This window comes from Vipera ursinii (genome assembly GCF_947247035.1).
Source record: "Vipera ursinii genome assembly, chromosome: 8".
Classification (NCBI taxonomy): domain Eukaryota; kingdom Metazoa; phylum Chordata; class Lepidosauria; order Squamata; family Viperidae; genus Vipera; species Vipera ursinii.
In genome coordinates, this window is record NC_139519.1 from 23,380,750 (window position 1) to 23,403,998 (window position 23,249).

The window sequence follows — 23,249 nt, forward strand, 5'->3', positions numbered from 1 at the left end:
AACATCTATAAACTCCATCAGAAAACAGGAATTCTACTGAAAAACACCCTCATTTCTAGCCTGAAAGAGCAGCTGTTGAAAGAAAGAAACCCATGGACCAAGTCAGAATTAAAGCTGTATCTAGTCTGTTGCATAATGAAAGGAGTAAAATTAGGTAATTTTACCTAACAGAAATAAAGGAGAGTTAGCGAGCTATAAAAAAGGGATGCAGTGGCTCAGTGGGTTAGGACGCTGAGCTTGTCGATCAGAAGGTCGGCAGTTTGGCGGCGCCTGTTACTCGTCCCAGCTTCTGCCAACCTAGCAGTTTGAAAGCACGTAAAAATGCAAGTAGAAAAATAGGGACCACTCCAGTGGGAAGGTAACAGCGTTCCATGTGCCTTTGGCGTCTAGTCATGCCGGCCACATGACCACGGAGACGTCCTCAGACAAGCGCTGGCTCTTTGGCTTTGAAACGGAGATGAACACCGGCCCCTAGAGTCGGAAACGACTAGCACGCATGTGTGGGGGAACCTTTACCTTTACCTTTAGCGAGCTATAAAGCCAGCTCTGCTTTTAAGCACTTTCCTTGCATTCTGATATCTACACTGGCAAAGGATTTTTGGTATAATAATCCTTCCAGTTTGTAGTTCTTTCTGAACCAGCTTAGTTCGGCCTTTTTTTAAAAAAAAATATGTTCATGGCATTAACAAGCGTAAAACCAATTTTGAAAATCAAAACAGCATGCTCCACTCATGTCTCTGTTATCCCCAAGAAGTGAGAATTTTATGAGCTAAGAGAAGAGGGAAAGCATCGATATTGGTCTGTTAGGGCAAAATAATAGACAAGTGCATGTTCCCATAGGTCTACGGATAGCCTTCGGATTGACTTTTGGAATCAAAATTTCAGTGGCCAAACAGGGCGGTTGATAAGTGAGACAGGCTCAATTTTACACCCTTTTTCGGACAGAGTTAAGAGAATATTTGCAGTTCTTAAGTGAAACACGTGGTCGTTAAGCAACTCCAGCTTCCCCCATTGACTTTGCCTATTGGAAGCCCCCCCTGGGAAGGTTGAACTGGTGATTATGTGAGTGCTGCAACTGTCATAAAAAACATAAACATATGCTAAGCAAAGAATTACAGAATAACAAAGTTGGAAGGGACCTCGGAGGTCATCTAGTCCAGCCCCCTGCTCAAGCAGGAAACCCTATACCATTTCAGACAAATGGCTGTCCAGTCTCTTCTTGAAAACTTCCAGTGTTGGAGCATTCACCACCTCTGGAGGCAGGTTGTTCCACTGATTGATTGTTCTAACTGTCAGGAAATTTCTCCGTAGTTCTAGGTTGCTTCTCTCCTTGATGAGTCTCCCTTTGTTGATTCTTGTCCTGCCTTCAGGCGCTTTGGAAAATAGCTTGACTCCCTCTTCTTTGGGGCAGCCCCTGAGATATTGGAAGACGGCTATTGTGTCACCCCTCGACCTTCTCTTCGTTAAACTAGACATACCCAATTCCAGCAACCTTTTTCATGTTTTAGCCTCTAGTCCCCTAATCATCTTTGTTGCTTTTTTCTCTGCACTCTTTAGAGACATAAAGTCTTAGTGAGACATATAAGTTGAATTTCTGCAGTACTCCTTATTTGTAAGAAATAAGGTAAGTATGGCACATTCTTAAGACTAATAGAAGTGATGCTTGATTTCCTATGCATGCTGACATATAGCTAAAAAAACAGTGAAGAAATCACAGTCAGAAATGCACGTTTCAGAGCTCTGGGCAATGTTAGTAAAATCCTCCATCAATCAAACCCATAAACTGCGTAGAGATTTCCCCCCCCCCAAAAAAAAAATATCAGTTTATTCAGCTTACATATCATAAATAATTTGTTTGGAAAAAAACCCCCACACACCTTTCATTCAAGTTTACATTTATTTCATTTCCTGTGGTCATTTTTAAGAGCGCCAAAGGAACTCCAATCAAAAACACGAATCACAGCCGCACATTTCACTCTCTCTCTCTGACACTCACACAACTCTAGGAAATAGACAGATAAATATTATCTTTTAAAATAGAATTCTTAAGGCCTGAAAGTCAATGGTCTGAAGTGCCCAGATTACAGAGGGAAGGTAGCTTGGAGAAAGGGAAAAAAGTTAAGGATGCACAACAGACCTACAGCTGATTTGCAATAAATCCCTTTAAAAAAAAGAAGCAACTGCAAGGCAGGCAGAAATCCAACAGGGAACGCTCTCTGCATCACTGCAAACTTATTGTGACAAGAACGGGCCGTCTTGAATTGCCGCCCATCCAAACGTGTGGGAACCTGGGAAACAGCAACTTTCCGTCCCATTTCACTGTCTTTCTTTGCAGAACTAACCACCTCAACTGAGGGGCTCCACAATACACTAACCACAAGTCAGCAAAAGGAGACACAACCCCCCCCCCCTAATGCAAGGCCTTAACCTCAATGTGAACTTCATGCTTGGCTGTGTTCCCCCAACACAATGACTGACAAAAGACCCAAGCCTAGATTATTATTGTGTTGTAAAAATGCAATCCAGATGTTCCAGGGATGGTAGGAAAAACCCCCACAAGGCCTGTAGCATTGCGTTTCTATCGCGGCTTCTTCTACGGGTCTTCAAAGGATGCTACTTCAAGTCTTAAATGAGGGGCAAAGTGCCAGGTGTGAACTGACTGTACGCAACATCGCACTTCTGCTTCTTTCCCACTTCATATCTGTGTATCTGCTCCATTTCTGTAACCCAAATATTTCTCTAATATTTGGGGCATTCGTAGTTTGCATTATTATGGCTCCCCTTAGTTTAATATTCATTCATTCATTCATTCATTCATTCATTCATTCATTCATTCATTCATTCTCTCTCTCACACATACACACAAGATGCACACGCTGCATTGCTCTGTCCAATCACAATTTTGTGGGAGAGGAGGCACAGAAACAGATCAGAAAGTAAAACAAGCATTTGGCTTTCCCATCAGGAGAAAAGGAAGGCACACGAGCTCCAGCCCAGGAAGGGCTGAGGGGCCCTCTTTAAATGGGGTCTGATTGTCTGCAATCTTCGGTCCCTGGAAGCGAGGTGGGTGCAATCTCTTAGGAAGGCAGAGCAATGAGGAAAAGCTTAAGAGGCCAGAGATCTATGCTCCCACCTCCTCCATCATCAAGGAGCCAATCAAGAGCTGGGCTCTGGGTACCCTCACCTGGGACCCACCCAGATAATTATGCAGCATTTATATCGGAGGCATTTTGGCAAACTGCCGTCGTCTCAGCTGGCTAGGGATGGCATTATCCATAGGGTTACTGGCCACCGGGAGCACATGGTACGGTGGTAACTTGACAGTCGGTTGCAGGAGAGCAGCCATCCTACAGCGTTCTCAAATAATCTCTTATTCTTGCATAACATGATGTGGAGAATATCTGGGATATCAGTGTGATGTCCTTGCAGGTTCCAACGTCATCATGGCTTTATGTTTTCTCCTTTGGGTGGCTCCAGGTAGCAACTGTGGGACATCACAAGCTTTGTCCAGAAGATCCTCTATCCACAAAGGCATTCTGCTACCTACCTGGTGTATAATCCTTTCTGGGAGGTTGTCCAGGAAGGACATCCTCCATCTTCATTTAAAAAAAAAAAGCAGGCACAGATCTCGTAGCTGTCAAGAAGCTTCAAAAGTCAAGAGGGCCAACAGCCCTCGTTCTGATGTTCCTCATCTTTGACAACACCACGTTGACTGGAGTCTCTGCCTGTAAATCTGAAGGGGGTTCCTTCTACAGGAGAAGGTGGAGAGAGTCACTCCCAAAAGCATGCTTAGGAGGCATCTCATGGGCTTCTCCCTCCCTCCCTCCCTCCGTGCCCTGCCTTTTCCTCTTTTCAGTCCCAGGCGGCCATCTTGGCAGTCCTACCCAGAGCTCCAGGAAGGAAGGTAGAAGACAAGTCCTCACAGGTAAAAAAAAAAAGATGGCAACTCGGGTGTCCTGCTAACTCTCTTCATCCCACAGGCAGAGCTGCTTCTGGGGCACGTAGTAATCAAAACTGTAGGCCTTCTGGCAGCTGCGGATGCCGCATTTGTAGGAGGTTGCCTTTCCTGCTGCATCACGGCTCTTGCAATATTTGAGCATGCAGGGGTACCACTCAATGCTCAAGGCGTAGCTGCAGATGCAAGGTTTCCAGCGATCCGCACAGACCCGACAATGTTGCAGATCAGGCAAGTCGGAAGACTGAGGCAAGACCTCAAACATGGAGCCGTCCACCCCTGCAAGAGAGACAGGCAGAAGAAGAGGAAAAAGAAAGTCACTTCCCGTAGTTAAAGTCCTTCTTCCCTTGTCATCTTCCACCACAGGTCCCTCTTTTCTCATTAACAACTCTGCCCTTCTCCTGCAGAAGCAGCAAAGGGCCTTCAGCAAGGACCTCTCTTCTCTCACTACTAATTGTGGACAAAATGTCTGTGTCAACTCTACAATGAGCATGGCTGCAGCCATTTTTCTCTTCTCATTCTAGGTTGCCACATCGAACGGAGGGAGGGGTGGGCTTGCCCAGGTGCTTCGTTAATCAAAATATTATTCTGTCCCATGGGAACCAAGGTCATCTACTGTTCCCGCGAGCAGGGACTGGGCATTGCATTAAAAAAGCCCGCCAAATGAGTATATTGGGGAGCGTAGTTGTTTGCATAGTTTTGTGGGTGAGACGTCAAACTCTGTAATTGGGCAATTGTTACTTGTGCATTCAGACTTGGTTTCACTTTTAACCGAGCCGATACTTTGAACCTAATAAACATGTTCTTTGAGGAATTCCCAAGCCTCAGAGTTCTGCTTTATTCGTCTGTCTGTCGGAACCATGACAGTCTGAACTGCAGAATGTCTCGCTCCAAAATTAGGCTGTTCCATCCTCAAAATGGACCAGCAATAGTTCTTCTGGAGCAGTTCAGCCTTGAATGGACAGAAGAACTGTTTCTACTAGTGAAACACTCAAAATGGTCTGTTTTACAGTCAGATTGCTCCACAATGGAATATTTTGCACACCTAATCGTTAAGGAAAGCTTACTTATTTCCAGGAAAGTTTTGAATAAGCCCTTCTATCCTAACCCTTCAGCTGACGTTCCTCTTCTATTTTCCATGCCTACAAAAGCAGTATTTGTTTCCATTTGGGAAAATATAGCAGGCAATGGAGTATTTGATTGTCAGCTAGCATGATCCCTGCATGGGGGGCATTACGAGATAACTCCGTCTCCTGATGGCTAAAGTGCTTCCTACCTTTCTCCATCCAGAACTTCACATCTTCTTCTCGAGTGTAGATGGTCTCCTTGGCCTCTGAACAGATGTTGTAGATGTGAGAGCTAAGCTGGGCCCCTTTGCTGAAGTTGACAGCTACATCCATGCTGAGGTGTTCAAGTGCACGAACCTCCTCCGCCTGCCGCACAGTTTGTGGGTTTTTCTGGCAAGGAGAATAAAAAAGGGGGAACATCACCGTTTCCGTTCCTGATATTGATTTTAAACTCAGTCGCTGCCTTGAGCCATCCATAGCTCCGATCTAGATGTGGGGTCCTTGGTGTTCTCTAAACGTGGTTGTTTTCTTGCAGACGTCTCATTACCAAACTAGGTGACGTCATCAGTGCTAAAGGAGAGGGGACAGAGGCAAACCCCACTCCCTTTTAGCACTGATGATATTGCCCAGTTGGGTTATGAAACATCTTCAGAAAAACAAGCTCAGAGATCACTAAGGTTCCCACAGCCCAACCCTGAGCTACAATTATTCTCTTCAATCTGATCTAGATTGGAAGCAACCTAGAACCAAGGAGAAATTCCCTGACAGTGTGAACAATTAATCAGTGGAACAACCTGCCTCCAGAAGGTGTGAATGCTCCAACACTGGAAGTTTTTAAGAAGAGACTGGACAGCCATTTGTCTGAAATGGTACTATAGGATTTCCTGCTTGAGCAGGGGGGTGGACTAGAAGACCACCAAGGTCCCTTCCAACTCTATTATTGCTATTGCTATTGCTGCTCTTCTTCTTCTTCTTCTTCTTCTTCTTCTTCTTCTTCTTCTTCTTCTTCTTCTTCTTCTTCTTCTTCTTCTTCTTCTTCTTCTTATTATTATTATTATTATTATTATTATTATTATTATTATTATTTTCCTCTCTTTTCCCTGTCACCAGATGACTAGGGATTGGGGCTCCTCGCTTGACTACCGAATTTTGGACCAGTTCCTTCGTTTCCCTGTCTGTTTTGCAGGACTTCCAAATAGAAAAACCAGGGGAAAGGATGGCCAAACTGTTCAAGAAAGAACGGAGGTGAACCTTCATTTGAAGAAGCGCGAGACGGCTAAGATTCTTTCAAAGGACCCCCAAGGACCGCTCTTCCTAGGGTGGGTCTCTTTGCAGAGGCTGTTTTGCCATCGCAGCATTTCCTGCGCTGACAGTGAGGTGTTGCAACTTTGCAAATCGTTCCGGGAAATTTCGCACAGAAGGTGGCAGCCTGCCAAAGGATTTTTTTTTTTTACCTTTGGAAGCACAAGATGTATTTTAAACGTGACAAGAACAGTCAAAGGAACATCCAACGTCAACTTCAACATTTTTTGTTTTAAAAGAAGAGTGTTAGTCAAGCGTTTGCTCTGTGGTCCACCAGGGGGCCCCTATTCTTACGCATTCTCACTTCCGATATTAATAACTGGGCTGATTTGTCATAAATGAATAAAAAGGAAATGGTCCCAACAGCCAGGCCTGCAGACATCTTGGCATGCCTTGCCTTCTGCAGAAAACGGACTAAGTTATCCAAAGAATCACAAGGGATGCAGACTGTGGCTTAAAGTTAACTCTCATCCTAGCTGCGACGCGGGTGAATTTTCCTCCGGCTTACCTGTCTCAGTTTGGCCATGGCCTCGCTGGGGATGATTTCGTTGCGGTGCAGCCTGGTGATGAAGCAAAGAGCTTGGAATTGGCTCTGTCCCCTTTCCAGTTCCCCAAGGATCAGGGCTCGGAATATCTTCACCTCCTGCGAGAAAAGAAATGTTTCTCGGTGAGCCTTTTGATTCGGCAGACAAGGGAAGCCCAGCGCTTTGACCTGTCTCAAGGTCTTCCCATCATGGCGCTGGAGCCGGCGCTGAAATTTGGACCACGATGTAGCATTGAAGAATACCAGGTGGTGAACCTATCCTGGAAACCTAACTACCAACCTTGGTAGCTAACTAGAGCCTCAGACAGGAGTAGGCAACCTTGGCTCTTTTGTGACTCGTGGACTTCAACTCCCAGAATTCCTGAGCCGGCATGGCTCAGCGTGGAAACCTCTCCCTTTCCCCTCAGCATGGCTGGCTCAGGAATTCTGGGAGTTGAAGTCCACGAGTCATAAAAGAGCCAAGGTTGCCTACCCCTGGCCTAAGAGGACGTTGGCAGCTGATTCTTCTTCCTTTTGGGCTTCCCGGCAAAGAGAAGTCTACCTGTGACAGGAAGTAGCTCGTAGATGACCAGGACAAGTTACTGCTAAATAAAAGTGAGGGAGGGAGGGAGGGAGGGAGGGAGGAAAGGTCTAGGGTGATTCTCAGTCATCCAGGTCATAGTTATCCCAAAGATACTTTTACACGAGGCAACTGGACTTTCTTGTTTTTCTTTGAAGACGTTTTGCTTCTCATCCAAGAAGCTTCTTCAGCTTCCCCACCATCCAGTCAGAGCTGAAGAAGCTTCTTGGATGGGAAGTGAAATGTCTTCAAAGAAAAACAAGAAAGTCCAGTTGCCTCCTGAAAAAGCATCTTTGGGAGGAAGGAAAGGAAGGGTGATGGATGGATGGAAGGAAGGAAGGATGATGGATAAGATGTAGGAAGGAAGGAAGGAAGGAAGGAAGGAAGGAAGGAAGGAAGGAGAGGGAGGGGCTGTGATGGAAGAAAAGAAAGCTAAATCTAATTTTGCCTTTCCTGAATTTCCACACTCATCACTGAAAGACACAATCAAATACTATGCAAATCACCAAATTATACATTTTTTAATAAAAAACACCAATTAAACTAAAGCAAAGTCAATCTGTTCCCCCCTCTTCCCCCATTTCTTCCTCCAGCTCCTTCTTAAGCAGAGAACTATCTTGGCTTGGCAAGACTGCAAGGGAGGAAAGAAATCTCGAGGTAAGTCACAAGACACCATCGTGAGATGCCCTTGTGTCGTTTTATGATGCGTCCTTTCTCAGCTGTCGTCCCTCGCAAATCCTGCAGAATCCCAGGCACGTGGCTAACAGGCCACCGATTCGAAATCTAGTAACCCTCCTGAAGGTTGACTAAGCCCTTCCTGGAGATGAATTGTCTCTTCCAGACATTCGTGTCCCGCGGCTGAGTCACTGTCTCCGTTCCCATGAATCGCACTGAGGAGCCACACAAAAGAGGAAACATCTGGACGCCTCACAGCTGAGATCTGGCAGGCTGCATTTGTGAAGACGCAGGAGGCCAAGAGCTGCCACGCACACACCCACACCAAGAGCCACAAAGCTCCTCCTGTGAGCTAAGCTGAAAAGCAATGTGCAGGGCCATCAAGTCCTAGGCTTGCAGGTTTTCACACAAGTCTCTCTACCTAGGACAGGGGTCTTCGAACTTGGCCCTTTGATGACTTGTGGACTTCAACTCCCAGAATTCCTCAGCCAGGCACGCGTTCCTGGCTGAGGAATTCTGGGAGTTGAAGTCCACAAGTCATCAAAGGGCCAAGTTCGAAGACCCCTGATCTAGGACAACGTATCCTTGTCATGTTTCTACAATACTTTCCTGCTACAGCCTGCAGCCCCTGACGCCCACTGTAGGTGTGAAGACTGCACGGAGGAAATGTTGCGTTACACATGCTGCTGTGGAAATTTGGAGCTTAGCCTTCAATACTACTCTGGCATTTCCAGGAAGGGAGAGGACTCATATTCAGTGACTGCCAATCTTCTCTGCAAATGTCCCCCAGAGCTACCCACAAACTGGCAGTGCAAGGAAGGCCTGGGTGCAATTAAACAAATTTCAACAGACAGCGCTAAGCTCTGCCTATTCCACTTTCCACCCTTCAAGGAGTCCTTGGCTTACAATCACTTGTCTAGCAACCAATAAAGGGGAATATTTGCAGCTCAGAGCTGAGATGAGGTTTTTGCAAGAAGCTGTAACTTGGGTGTACACACACACACACAAATAAATGCACCTCCCCTCTTTTTTTTACACCGAGTGTGTAATTCTGCAATCCAAATGCACGTTTTGGAGCTTGCTTTTATAAGGCATTATTTAGCTGGGATGGGCTAACCCCAAACCTGGAAACGAAAGTCCGGCTTTTCCAACTCACCCTTGGTTCTTTCGACTGGAAAGAATTTGCAGCAACCTAATTCCATCTGACATATGTCAGGAAGCATGAAGTGCAGTGAAGTACAATATAGAAAAAAGTTTCTCTGCTTCTTCTCACCACCATCCCCCCCCCTCCATAACAGATGTCCAGGCTGATTGATCAATTGGGAATGCAACCGAATCACAGCCAATCTCTCCCCCGCTACCCTGCTCTGAGTAGGTATTTCTGATGGACAAGTGGTCCTTTATTAAGTCACGCTTTCTAAGCAAACAAGTGTATAAAAAAAAATTAAGACACACACACAGCAGCCAGAAATAAGGAAATCAACAACAACAACAAAAGGAATAAATGGAAGCATTTGCTGGAACGTGGCTCGTGTTAAAAAGCGAAGTGGCTGTTTTGCACATATCGGAGATCACCAGGAAACCCTACAGCTGCTAGTTAGTTTGGGAAGTTGAAAAATAAGATCAGAAGAAGGCAGAACAGTCTAATGGTTCTCAGCTTTGGCAACTTTAAGCTATATGGACTTCAACTCCCAGAATTCACCAGCCAGCCAGCCATGCTCGCAGGAGAATTCTGGGAGTTGAAGTCCATGCAGCTTAAAGTTGTCACCGGTGAGAAACACTGCAGAAGACTTACCACTAAGGAAGATGCGTGGACCTATCCCTCAAGTCACCAGTTGAGCTCAGCTAGACTCTGCATCTGATTAACAGATACGCTCCGAAGGGCAGTCCTCAACTTACAACGGATTGTTTAAGGGCTGTTCAAGTTACAAAAGCACCGAAAGTGACTTATGAATGGTTCTCACTTAGGACCAGCAGAGAATCCCGGTGGGCCTATTTTGGACAAGGGTTGTGACAGATGATGGACCAGAAAAGCAACTACAAACACCAAGGTTTGTAGCAAGATTTGGGGGAAGCAGAAGAAGGGGAGATTTTATTTATTTATTTATTGATGGGATTTATATAGAGGACAAGGTAAATTTCTGAGATCAAGGAGAGCGTAAGAGCCTCTTTGGAAGAGTTATGGATTACTGATGGAAAATGAAACCATTAGCATTGTCTATACCTTGGGTAGGCAACCTTGGCTCTTTTAGGACTCGCGGACTTCAACTCCCAGAATTCCTGAGCCAGCCATGCTGAGGGGTAAGGGAGAGATTTCCAAGCTGAGCCATGCTGGCTCAGGAATTCTGGGAGTTGAAGTCCATGAGTCATAAAAGAGCCAAGGTTGCCTACCCCTGGTCTATATAGCTGTCAGGGGTCCCGTCTGATCCAAGAGCACCTCACTAATCCTTCAAAAAGGACTTATGGGTGAAACCCCCCCCCATTTCTGGTGTTTCTTGTGTCTCATGTTCAAGATGTTGAAGGTACTACCCAAAGTGAGACCCAGAGAGTCCATGGAAAGCCCTTGCTAATGTCTTGTAACTGAACTGGTGCAATTTAATCCTTGCAAGACCAAGAACGGACAGTGTGCTTCTTCCAGCCAGCGCTAATGTCCCTGAGGATTGCTGAAACTATTCTTGCCTTAAAAGGTCAGGGATCCATAAAGCGTGTCCCTTTGGATCCCTCATAGATGGGAGGACAAGACATCTTCCTCCTTGGCTGACGGGCCTTTCCCTTCCCCACAGGACACTCCTCCTTTCCCACCCCCACCCCACCCCTGATTCCTCTTTCTCTGCACTGCCAAAAGTGGGGGCCTTTGCAACATGGCTAACCCAATTTTAAATATTTACAGATTTCTCTGCGGAGCGGAGAGATTTATAGGCTGCAGGCAACTGGGCTGGACCTGGAGTAAACAGGAAGGCCACAGAGAATTTTTTTGCATGTGGGTGGTTGCTAGCATCTTGTGCAATATGTGTGTGGTTTTGTGTGTGTCTCTCTCTCTGTGTGTGTGTGTGTAGAAGAGGCCAAGAGCATCACAATAATCCAGAAGGAAGGGTGGAAGAAGCAAAGGAATTATGAAGAGCAAAAAAGAACATGCCAACTGCAAATCATATATTCGGGAACAGAAAGAAACCAATTTTGCATTATGCGACAAACGGGAAAAATGAGGAGACATCGAGATTATCATGATATAAAACACAACCAAAGGCTGCAGTGCCGTACAGGCTGAAATTTTGTACTCAATTGTGGACGTAAGCTAAGGACTACCTATACATATTTTTGTGATACCAGGAATCCTCTTTCCTGTTTTTTAAAATTGTGATATGCTTTTCCACGATGGTTTACAGACTTTCTGCCTTGCTGAGAAAGTGGGGATTTTTAAGCAATGACAATCTAGAGAAGGCGCGCTTCTTCTCCCCAACCCTTTAAAATTAAATTTGCACAAAGGCTGAGCATGCCTCAGTGGGCTTGAAGCCTTGCTAACTTTACACGCGTACCGTATACACCCCATTCCTGCATGGAAAATCTGATAAAGGGACGTTATTTCTCACGAGTTTCCTTCTTTCTGGTCTTAAGTTTTTCTGTAGCTTTGGCATCAGCTAATTAAACTAAGATAGTTGTTAAACAAAACAAAAAAAAAAGAACTCAATTTTTAGCACAATCTTGGAAGCAGATCAGGTTGACCATCCCAGAAAGACCACGGGCTGTCCATGAAAGACATTCCAGCATGATTTCTTAGGGCAATTCACTAGATTGGGGATCTGTGTGTTTGTGTGCACCAGTGTGTGCTTCAGCGTTTCCAAGCACAAGCCTTTCCCCTAAATTTTCTTCCTGCAGTCCCGGTGAGAAAAAAAGCAAAGAAGGAAGACTCAAGACAGCCTAACATCTTGGCCAAGGAAAAGAAACAGCGCCCAAGGATTTCCGTGACATTTTCCAAGCCTCCGCGTGACATCAAGCAACTCCACAGATGCTGCAGCCGATGGCGGCTGTGACTGCTTGTTTTCGGGATGTTCGGCCCGCTCTTCCTGCAAGGAGTTTTATTGGGAAGCTTTGCTTTGATGACCAGTTCAGGGACACAAAACGTGTAGGCGGGGAATCAGTGCCTAATGTTTCCAAACTTGGCAAGGGTTTACATTGCCTGGAACGGCAAGGCCGTTTCTGGAACTCAGTTAAAGTGATCACTTTGCCATCCAGCAGTTTGCAAAGAGGAAAAAAAACAACCACAGACAACCTCACAGCTTGGCACCCGCCGGGAGTCCAAGTTCGGCCACGGAGAGCAGTTTAGGCAAGTCAGGAACGAGAACAAGTGGAAGATTGCACAAGCCGGTGCCTAATTTTTATCCTCCAGGTTTTTCAACTTAGCAGTGTATGTGCGTGCATGCATTTTGGTGCATGAAGTCAGAAGGATTTTGAATATGCTTGCAAAGGGGTGTGTGGGTGTGTTCAAGGTCTGAGAGAAAGAATACAAGAAAGAATACAAGTGCACTTAGCGTGGGCAGGATAGGCGTCTAAACTCCATACGAAGGGCTACTTAGCGTGCAGACTAAATTCTCTTATATATTATAGGTAGCCCTGGATTTAACAACCACAATTGGGACAGAATGTCTGTTGCTAAGCCAGGAGGTTGTTAAGGGAGTTGTATTCGATTTTATAACTTTTTTTTTTTGCTGCAGTTGTTAAAGAGAATCACGGCAGTCCTTAAGTGAATCGTGCAGTCGTTAAACGAACCCAGTGTCCCCACATTTACTTTGCTGGCCGGGAAGGGCCCCAACCACCATCGTATAACCCTGGGTTGCAGCAACCATTGTTAAATACGTGCTGGTTGTCAAGCGCCCGAATTTTGATCCCGTCACTCTGGGGGATGGCCGTAAATATGAGGGTTGACCATAAGTCACTTTTTTCAGTGCTGTTGTAACTTTGAATAGTCACTAAATGAATGGTTGATGGGTATTGTTTTACACGAATGCTGCTTTATGACCTTAATCTCGTTCAGCAATATCATTTTGGCTTTCCGGTCGACTGGAACACCCCACCCTCCAAAGGGATTTTCCATTTTTCCACCTCTTTAGAAAGATGTGCTTAGTTAAAATGCAAGCGCTCCACGGAGCTGCTGGAGGAGAACAAAAGACGCACTTTTCCAAAGTGCAGAGAGGGCAACAGGAAACGTAGACTTTAATAGCCTCGCGATAAATTCACTAATGTTTAACGCGGCTGAGATATTCCTGCCTTACAACTTCCAGAGGAATTTCTCTCCTAGGTGAACGTTTAGAAGTCCTCCTTCTCTGGGCAGGGGGCGGGGGGGGAAAGGCAGGAATTTGGGAACATCAAAATAAGTCCTTGAAAGCACGGAACTGGCATGATGTCGCCACTTCTTTAGCGTGAGGGTTGTGTGGTTGTGCAGGGGGGGGGAGGGTACAAATAGGGAATGGCCTGTAATACTTCCACGGAGAGATGGAGAGAGAGAGAGAGAGAGATGGATGGAGAGAGAGAGAGAGAGAATAGACGGATTTCCTTGGATTCTACTCTTTCTGTACTGAATCTGAATCTGAGGTAAACCTAAATCCATCCATCCATCCATCCATCCATTCATCCATGGTACCTTGGATAATATCAGCAGCACGTGTAGATTCAAACTGTTGCACGTTGCACAAAGATTAATCCAGCAGAGGCCTTAGGGTAAAAAAAATGCAGGGAAGTTGGGGCCTGGGCTTTGGAATTTTAACTACCACTCAAGAGACAGTTTCTACATTTCCTGGCACTTCAGCTGGGGTGTATTGGGGGAGGCATCTCTCTCCTCCAGATGAATGGAGAATTGCGAGCCAATGCAATGTAAACAGAGATTGAAAATCCCAGGATGATTTCAGACATTCTTTCATTTTCCCTGCTTCGGACCCCCCCACCCCCAGCCCCCACAGAAAAAGGGTAAATTCCTGTCTAACATCAACTGGCTTTCCTCGTTTCATGGAGCTGAAAAATGTATTTTTAGTTATTTATTAGATTTTAATCCTGCCTTTATGACTTTATAAGTAACTCAAAGCGCTGAATATATATATATATAAAATTCTCCTTCTTCCACAACTACAATCCTGTGAGACGAGAGGGGCCGAGAGAGAGGGTCTCGCACAAAGTCACCCAGCCGGCTTTCACACCTAAGGCAGAAGTAGAACTCACCATCTCCTGGCAATTAGCCCCACGTCACCCAGCCGGCTTTCATCCCCAAAGCGGAACTAGAACTCACCAATTCCAGGCGATTGGCCCAAAGTCAGCTAGCTGGCTTTCACACCTAAGGCAGGAAGGACTAGGACTCACCTTTCTAGCTGACATCCTTTATCTACTGCGCTTTTCAAGGAGAGGTGCCTGCCTGCCTGCCTGCCTGTGTGTTTATGTGCATAAATGCCGGTCCAGGGATTGGTTACCCCAGCTTGGATTGCTGTCTGGAAATGACAGGCCTTGCTGTCTCAACACAACTGCCTAGCACAAGGTCAGGGAATTCAGCTCAGTCCTAACCAGCCTGAACCTGCTTCAAACTCTGGAAGTTGGATGTAGAATTTTCCAAAAGCAAAGAGTTTGTTCTTTTCCATGAAGACCCAATCCTCCTCCTCCTCCAGCTTTCCATTACACAGATGAGAGGGGAAGGGCTCCGCTTATGTGCAGTGAGCAAATAAAACAGGGCTTTAGGGATGGAGATAAGGATTGCTAACTGATTGCTGTATTTTCCAACTGGCTCTCTTGTGTTTCAAAGAGCAGCTTGACTGGGGAAATTTTCTATATCTGCGTGGCTCTCTTGAAAAGTGCCTTTTAAAAATATTCTTATCATCTCTTCCAGGAAAGGAAGGGGGAGAAGATAAGCAATAATACTGAAGTAATGTGTGATTCATAAGGGGGAAGCTGATTCTCAACACGGCAATCGTGGCTAAGAGCACTCAGTCCTTAACATGGTTTAACTATGTCAGAAAGAGTCTCTTCTATGCTTCAAAGTTCTTCTTCCTGTCTGCTCCATAGCCTTCCCATCATCCTGCAAGATCTCTGTAGGTATCTCTCAGCGCCAAGTTGCTATCCCTGACGGTTCCTAGGATGTGTCAGGCCCAAATCAAAGGAGCTTTGAAGCTGGCGCATCAGTGCTGTGGAATTCAAGAGAGTTGTGTGTGCAAAGTGGGGGTGGGGTCAGAAATGGAAATATGAAACATCTGGAAATGCTAGACCTTCCCCAGTTCTTCCCAAAGGACCCTTCCCTTTTTGGTCTCTGCTGAAAGTCAAGATTTTTGGCGTTTGCTCCTGCTTGAATAAAGGCCTTGTAGGAGAACCGCTGTGGTCACCAGATCTTCAGCAGACCCATTCCATCTCTGATTTGTAAATCAACTTTCTAGGGCAATTGGGAACACCACAACTTCTATCCACAACTGCCTGTCTCAAGAATATTGTCTTCTATATGGGTTGGACCACAAATTCCAGAATTCCTAGCTTGGGTGGACACGCTAGAGATGGAATGAATGGAAATACAATACATGGGGATGGTAATAGGTGAAGCTTATACAGTATCTTTTAATAACATGGTAAGAAAAGCTGTTGATTTTGTCTTCACCACAGACCAGCAAGGTTCTCCTCTTACAATGACCAATTTATGCAAGACTTCATATTTTTGATTTACTCTATCCTATTGGCTCTGCAGCCATAGGAACCAGCTTCTTTGGCGCTAATTTCACCATCCCTTTGCACCTGTCCTCTTAGAAATTAATCCCTGGTATGGTGGAGTGATAATGAATGAACAGTCACCTAAATTCTCCTCCAGTGTTCATAGTGCATCACAGGAGGTGCAAATGGAATATAATTTTTTCCAAAGATGGCCTCACCAAGAATTGTGTCCTTCCTTCCTTCCTTCCTTCCTTCCTTCCTTCCTTTCCTCCCTCCCTCTTTCCTTTCCTCCTCCTCTTCCTCCTCCCTCCCTCCCTCTCCTACTTTAGAAGTTGCTTTGCAGGTAGCAGAAAAGAAAAGGAGAAACATTTTGGGGTGACATTTAAGACCCCCCCTTCTCTAAAGAAAGAGAAAGTGTGGGGGAGGGGGAGAGAGGCCAGGGGACATTACAGGTTGCCCTGACACAGTTTCTCCCCAAATAGTACTTTCTCCATATTTTGCTGCTTAAGATCTTAGCAAGATCCGCCTCCAATCTTCTCACACAAGGAACCTTTGTTCTTGGCTCTAAAAGAGAGAAGTCACCTCTTGGTTAAGTCCAGAAACGGGGAACCCCAAATGTTGGGTCTGAACCTCCTTCCTCCTTGATGGGTGTGTCCTCTTGGGCAGTTTCTCCATAGTGGGAATCAACTTGTGGCCAGTGGGCAAGGCCATAAAAAAGGAAAGGGAACACTCTAAAGTGCTAAAGAGTTACTATAGAATAGGGGTCCCCAACCCCTGGTCCATGGACTGGTACCGGGCCACGGCATGCCACCAACCGGTCCACACAAACAAGCAAAGCCGCATCCATGGGATGTATGCAGCACACACAACCACGCACTCTCCGGTCCGTGGAAAAACCTCTCTCCACGGAAGCGGTCCCTGGTGCCCAAAAGGTTGGGGACCTCTGCTATAGAACGTTTTCATGCAAGACTGAAGAACAAGGAAAAGAGAAGAGGGGAAAGAAGGCCAACCATGGGATTCCTTATGAAGAGTTTGAAGAATTTTCCACCCAATCACTCAGTTGTCTCCAAATGCCTGCAAACTGGATGATGTTTCATGTCTGATTTAATGGCAGCCCCACAAGGCAATGGTGAAAGCAGTCAATAACAATATTTATTTTTCCACCAACCATTTGCTAAAAATTCTTTCTTCTGTATGTATTCAAGAAGTGCAGAGAGAGACAGAGACAGAGACAGACACACACACACACACACAGAGAGAGAGAGAGAGAGAGAGAGAGAGAGAGACCATTTTGAATTAGGCCAGACACTTGGGTCTAACATTCAAACCATTCAGCCTAGAAGAGACTTCTGGACCAAGAGTGGGTGGTGGGTGGTCAGACTTTAGGTGGGCAAAGATCACAATCAATTGCAGGCAGGGGATGAAAATTGAGGATCAGATCCTATCATCTAGCTGGGCAGGAAACATTTTGGAGAGCATCCATTACAGCATAGGGACTAAAGGCTAAAACATACGAAGTTTGCAGATATTAGGCACGTCTAATGTAATCAAAAGAAGGACTAGGGGGTGACATGAGAGTAGTCTTCCAATATTTGAGGGGCTGTCACAGAGTAGAGGGAGTCCACCTATTCTCCAAAGGACCTGAAGGCAGGACAAGAAGCAACGGTTGGAAACTTATCAGAGAGAAAACAACCTAGAACTAGGGAGAAAATTCCTGACAACAAGAACAATTAACCAGTGGAACGGCTTGCCTCTAGAAGCTGTCAATGCTCCATCACTGGAGGTTTTGAAGAAGAGATTGAACAATCACTTGCCTGAAATGGTATAGTGTCTCCTGCCTGAGCAAGGCGTTGGGGCTAGCATCTTTCAACCTCTTGAGAAGGCACCAAATGGGAGAAATGACATTCCAAGAATTCCTAGCCAGCCATGCCCTAAGTTGCAGAAGTCCATTTCCCAAGCTAGACATGAAAAGTAGGCCGAGATCTTCAATACCTCCAGAGAAAGAGAAAGAAGTGAGCAGAATTGGATGCACCCAGACTTTCCTCAAAAGATTACAGAACTTTCCCAGGTGATCTTTGCTCTGTAATTTATTTTGTCCTTGTGGCAGGAAGAATGATTTCATATCCATCACTGTCAGTGGTTGGGTGTTCCTAACCAGTAGTAGCTCTTGGGCTAGCACCGAGTTGATGGGGGGAGGGGCAGGAGGGAACATCTCTCTTTCCCAGGAACTATCTCTGGCCTTTCCACCTACGTGTTTACAAAGGAGAGACTTGCATGCCAGCAACATCAGAGCTGTCACATTTGCAAACTGCGTAACTGGGGAATGGGAAAATTTGTGTCTTCTCAAGGCTGTTCCTGTGATCTTGGCCAGCTCATCAGACACGCTCACCAAAGATAATAAGTCCTCGCCATAAAGCTTGGGGAAAAATGATCCATGTTGATAAGCAGAGGCCCAAAGTCTCTCTCTCTGTTCTCAGACAAAGTCTAGGCCGTGTGTTATTTTGCATGGATGTGCCCCCCCCCCCGCCGCCAGGGAGGCCTCCAGTGCTTGCAGCTAGATGGGTGGAAGTCCCCTCTCTTTTTAAGGACATTCCTTAACTAGGTGATAAATGTGGATGTTTCACGGCCCAACTAGCTAACATCATCAGTGCTAGAAGGGAGTGAGTTTCTCCTAGGCCTTCCAGCACTGAAGATGTTACCAGGTTGGGTCCTTAAATGTTTGCAAGAAAACAATTAAGCTCAGAGGGCACTAAGGACCCCCCCCCTCCTCCTCCTCTTATCCCTCCCCACAAACTCCATCCCCTTCTAGCACTGATGATGTGTTACCTAGTTGGGTCGTGAAACATCTACAAGAAAACGAACAAGCTCCGAGAGACCAAAGACTCCTCAGTTCAACCCTGAGCTACTTCTGGATTAGGACAGAAGAAGGAAGCAGAAGAAGCTGGCAGATTTGGGGCTGGGCTGAATCAGCCGATTGCCCAACAGTGGTTTATGGCTTCCCAGATTCCCAGAGTCCAGCTCAGCTATCTTGGCTTCTGGTTGTGGTTACTACAACATGTGACTCAAGTTAATTAGGCATATACCTCCAGGCGATTCCCAAGTCTTGTAATCTGCCTGATGTCCCAACTTTTTTAAGCAGGTCAGGGAGAACACAGACATGGGAGAAATGCGGGGGATTTTTTTTTAAAAAAAAAATAAATCTTTTTGGCTTGGAAAAGAAAATGAAACTTTTGAAGTCTGGCAACCCTGCGCAACCGCACGAGAAAAAAAAAATGCTGTGATCTGAGCAGATCTGAAAGTTGAAGATGCAATTTGGGAAGAACCCGGGAGGCTGGGGGAGGGGGGGAGGAGGAGGAGAGGACCCAGGTGGGATCTCCCTGTCAGCTAGACACATTTTCTCAACAGGGCTGGTGTGGAAAGGGGGGGGGGAAGCATGAGAACAGGGAAAAAATGGGAGGATAAAAAGCATTCAACATGGAAAGAGTTGCAAACTTCCACCCGGTCTTTGCTGCCAAACTCACTTTCCTGAAGGAAAGCCCCTCCCCACCTCACTTCTCCCCCTCCCTTCACGTCTGGAAGTTCCCATTTGGTGAGCCTGCAAATGACTTGTCCCAGACCAAAAGCCTTTCAACTCCTCTTTCTCCAGCCATTGACTCTAGCCACAAGCTGCATTGTGGGGTCAAATCAACCAGGGTGGGTTGCAAAGCCCGGGGACTCTCGTTCCAAGGGTGAAGTCGACTGAAGAAACCACGTTTCAGTCCTGGGTGCTTTCGGCCTAGCCTACCTCGCAGGGTTGTTGAGAGCATCATCACACGCAGCAGCAGGAGCAAACGACACCAGCCGGATCCCTCTGGCTGGATGAAAGCTGAGCTGACCAAGGCAGCTTTTTCCTTACCGGAGAGTAAAAGGCTTCCTCCCACGGGGGGGCGGGGGGGGGTTGGTGGGAGTGGGGAGGCTCAGTGGGAGGGGAGTTTACCTCCCCTCCTTCCCGCTGGCTCCCCGTTTCTTGTAGGGGATCCCTCTAGTTCCTCTCCTCCCCCCCCTTCCAAGGACCCCTCCAGCCCCCCCCCGGCGCCCCCGCACCTGCTTGAAGTCGGCGGCCAGGGTGACGAGGGTCCCGTCGCTCTTGCGGAGCTCCAGGCTGACGCAGTCGGCGCCGCTGTCCGCCTGCAGGCTCTCCTCCGTCACCCGCCCGTCGGGGAGCCGCACTCGCACCCGCAGCTCCGACGGCGCCCCCGCCGCCCCGCTCAGCCCCAGCAGCAGCAGCAGCAGCCAGCGGTGGAGCGCGGCGGGCAGCCGGCCGTCCCCGCCGGCCCGAGCGGGCATCCCCGGCCGGAGCGCAAAGCGGCTGGACGGCCAGAGACGGGACTCAGCCCCGGGCGCTGCTCCGGCCGCCGCGCGGAAAGGAAAAAAAAAACCAAAACTTTCCCGAAGTTTGCTGGCTGCGCGGCGCCGGGGGAGGGCAGGGGGGGGCGGGGGAGGAGGAGAGCGGCTGCCGGCTGGGCTGGGCGGGAGGGCGGACCGCTCTGGGGACCCGCCCGGCCGACGGAGGGAGACCCGCCTCCTCCGCGGCTGGCAGCGGCGGGGCTCCGCCGACCCCTGCCCGGACCCCTCGCGGGGCGCCCCCAGCCGCCTTGCCCCGCCACTTCCTTAAAGCGGCAGCCGCCCCCCCCCAAGCTCCCCCGGCTGGGCCGGAGAGGGGCTGCAAAGGGGGACGGGAGGGGGCCCGGCTGGAGAACACCCGCCCTCGCCTCCGGGCAGGAGGGAGGGAGGGGAGGGGAGGCCGGCTTCCCACGTGGCGCTTCGCCTGCCTAGAGTTTCGCGGGGGGGGGGGTCGGTTTGCGCGAGGCGCGCCCGGGGTGGGGGTGGGGGTGGGGGTGGGGAGGCTGGGTTGCTCTGCGTCGCGGCTTTGTCGTGCGAACGCGTAACTGCGAGGCTGGGAAGGGTGGGGAAGGCTCGAGGGTCGTGTGAACGGCAGAAAACTTGGAAGCGAGCGAGCGGGGGGGGGAGGGAAATAAAGCGTGGACGCCCCTGTTTCTAGGGCGGGAGAAGAGACCCCTTTAATCTAAACCATATCCCGAGGCTGCTCCCTTCTTCGGTGAGAAATGAGATTCCCGCTTAGCAACCGGAAGCGAACGGGGCCTGGTCCAGTTGTTTCTCCACATGTGCTCAAAATAAGAAACAGAAGTTGACGAACTTTCAACCGGGAGCGGTTTTGCTCCGATAAAAAAAAAAAAAAAAAACCAGAGGGGCAGCTCAACTGGGAGTAGCCTGGCAGAATTGCCCACGCTCTGGATGGTGGCGGATGCTCCATTGGGAAGCTGGGGGTCTGTCCTGGAGACCCAGCGGAAGAGAGCATGGGTAGCTGGGGTTTGAACTGTGGGGTGCTTGGTGGGCTCTGAGCTGGGTGGCTTTCTTGCAGACCTTTCATGATCCAACTAGGTCTCCTCGTCAGTGCTAGGAGGAAGTGGGGTTTGCTCTCAGCTTACGTACAAGTGGCTTTTCCCGTTGGTGGGAATGGTGGTTTCTTCTGGCGTCCTCTCTGAGCTGGGTTATTTTCTTGCGGTCCTTTCATTACCCAACTAGGTAACATCACCAGGGTATGAAAGGCTTCCAGCTTCAGATTTGGCTGGCTGCTTCCAAGAAGTGCTCGAGGGACAAATCCTGCTTTCTGCAGAGAACGGAAAGAGGGATGGTCCTCGGAGCCAACACCCCTTATTCCTTGACAACCTTTTCAAGCTTGGTTAGCATTGATAGAAGGTTTGATAGTTCTCCTCACCAGCAGGATGCTGGTTGGCTGATGGGCTCTGCTGCCCTTGACCATCTTGATGGCTTTAATCCATGGGTCTTCAGACTTGGCCCTTTGATGACTTGTGGACTTCGACTCCCAGAATTCCTCAGCCAGGCGGGCAGTCGAAGTCCACAAGTCATCAAAGGGCCAAGTTTGAAGACCCCTGCCTTAATCTCACTTTTTTGTGTGCTGGGTTGAGATTTTCCATCCCTCTCCTGCTCATCAGTTGCTCCGAGGAGGTTTTTTGTTTTTGTTTTGAAAAGGAGGAATCCAAAAACCATCAGGTCACAGGAGAAGCCAAGCCTTTTTTCCCTAGGAATGTGTTTCTTCTCCAAAAAGGAACTTTTGTGGGGATTGGAAGTTTCTCCTCCTTGTGATGGATGGCAACCTTCCCTGCAAGTGGAAAAGATCTGTGAGCGTTGCCTGCAGAAAAAATAATTACATCGGGGAAGGCAGAAGTTAAGGAAGAAATACCCAGGAGAGGAAAGTTTTGGCCTCAGTCTGATCCCTATTCCCACCCCCATGTTGACTGAAGTGAATGGAACATGAGTTTGGAGTCTACTAATTAATAAAAAGTGCTCTGGGCCAACTCAAGTTTGATCCTCCACTCCCAGAGCAGAAGACGCCAAGTTTTCCCTCTGAATTCCTGCTGATTTCCTAGATTCAGCTGGCTTCACGAGTGACACCCCAACTGACACCCCGCTCTCTTCTCCCTCTGAATGGTATCCTTGGAGACCTTATCAGCTGAGGATGTGCCTGGATGATTAAAACCAGACTTGAGAATTTCTCCCGCAGTGCTTTTCCCATGCTCTTCCCAGCAGGCCACCTACGGATAGCACAGGGCGTCCCACGGCTGCTGTGCTGGAGAACATGTGGCCCAGAGTCTCCTTGCTGTATTATGTTGGGGGAGTCCCCAGCTCAACATCTGGATCCAACTAGCAGCAGCCCACGAGGTTGACTGTGACCGGAGAGGAGGGGGTTTCTTTCCTCCGTCCTTGCGAATGTCTTTCTAGCTTCTAGGAGACCAAGATGGATAGTGTGGCAAATGCTTGCATAACTGCCAGAGAGGGCAAAAAAACATCCAAAATTTTTGTCATCCAAAATACAGAAGACACGCAATAGAGAAACGGTGCATTTTACTTCATTCCAACCAGTCGGAAGCTCTCTGGAGAGTTGCACATCACACGTTTATGACCGGTTGGTGAGCTGTGAAGCGGATGCTTTGGGCCGCGATGGCAACTTTGAATACCATCATCCATGAATTTAGCCAGTTTGGTCTAGTTGTTAAGGCACTTTGGGCCAGTCACCAGGAAACGGTGAGTTCTAGTCCTGCCTTAGCCAAGAAAGCCACCTGGGTGACTTTGGGCCAATCACCAGGAGACTGTGAGTTCTAGCCCCACCTTAGGCACCAAAGCCATCAGGGTGGCTTTGGGCCAATCATTGCTACCATGAGAGGTGGGGGTGGGGCTTTTTATGGGTTTGTTTTTGTATATAGTGGATTATAATTAGAATATATTTTTAATGTTGTAAGCCACCCAGAGGCCCCTACGGGTGAGTTGGGCAGCTCTATAAAATGGTTTAATAAAATAAATAAATGGTGTTTACAGTGAATGCTAGTCTTGGAGCTGGAGAGATCCGCTGTAACAATGAAAGGATCCAGTGAACAGTGGCTGGTCCTCGGAAGT

The 23,249-nt window shown here is 47.7% G+C and overlaps 1 protein-coding gene across 1 annotated transcript; it reads right to left on the reverse strand.

The window, feature by feature from the left end:
- Nucleotides 1-1,628: 1,628 nt before the first annotated feature.
- OAF (out at first homolog) lies at nt 1,629-20,133 on the reverse strand. Its single transcript, XM_083368830.1, has 4 exons — nt 19,857-20,133; nt 6,833-6,967; nt 5,232-5,412; nt 1,629-4,234 (listed from the first exon to the last, which is right to left on the reverse strand). Exons 1-4 carry the CDS (start codon nt 20,097-20,099, stop codon nt 3,960-3,962), a joined length of 834 nt encoding a protein of 277 aa, XP_083224956.1. The 5' UTR covers nt 20,100-20,133; the 3' UTR covers nt 1,629-3,959.
- Nucleotides 20,134-23,249: the final 3,116 nt, after the last annotated feature.

Bases quoted from the DNA above. Each gene is read 5' to 3' on its own strand.
- OAF (XM_083368830.1), bottom strand. From the start codon at position 20,099: ATGCCCGCTCGGGCCGGCGGGGACGGCCGGCTGCCCGCCGCGCTCCAC. The intron at 5,413-6,832 runs GTAAGCCGGAGG...TCTCCTTGCCAG, and splicing joins CCATGGCCAAACTGAGACAG to AAAAACCCACAAACTGTGCG. The intron at 4,235-5,231 runs GTAGGAAGCACT...TCTCTCTTGCAG, and splicing joins GAAGTTCTGGATGGAGAAAG to GGGTGGACGGCTCCATGTTT.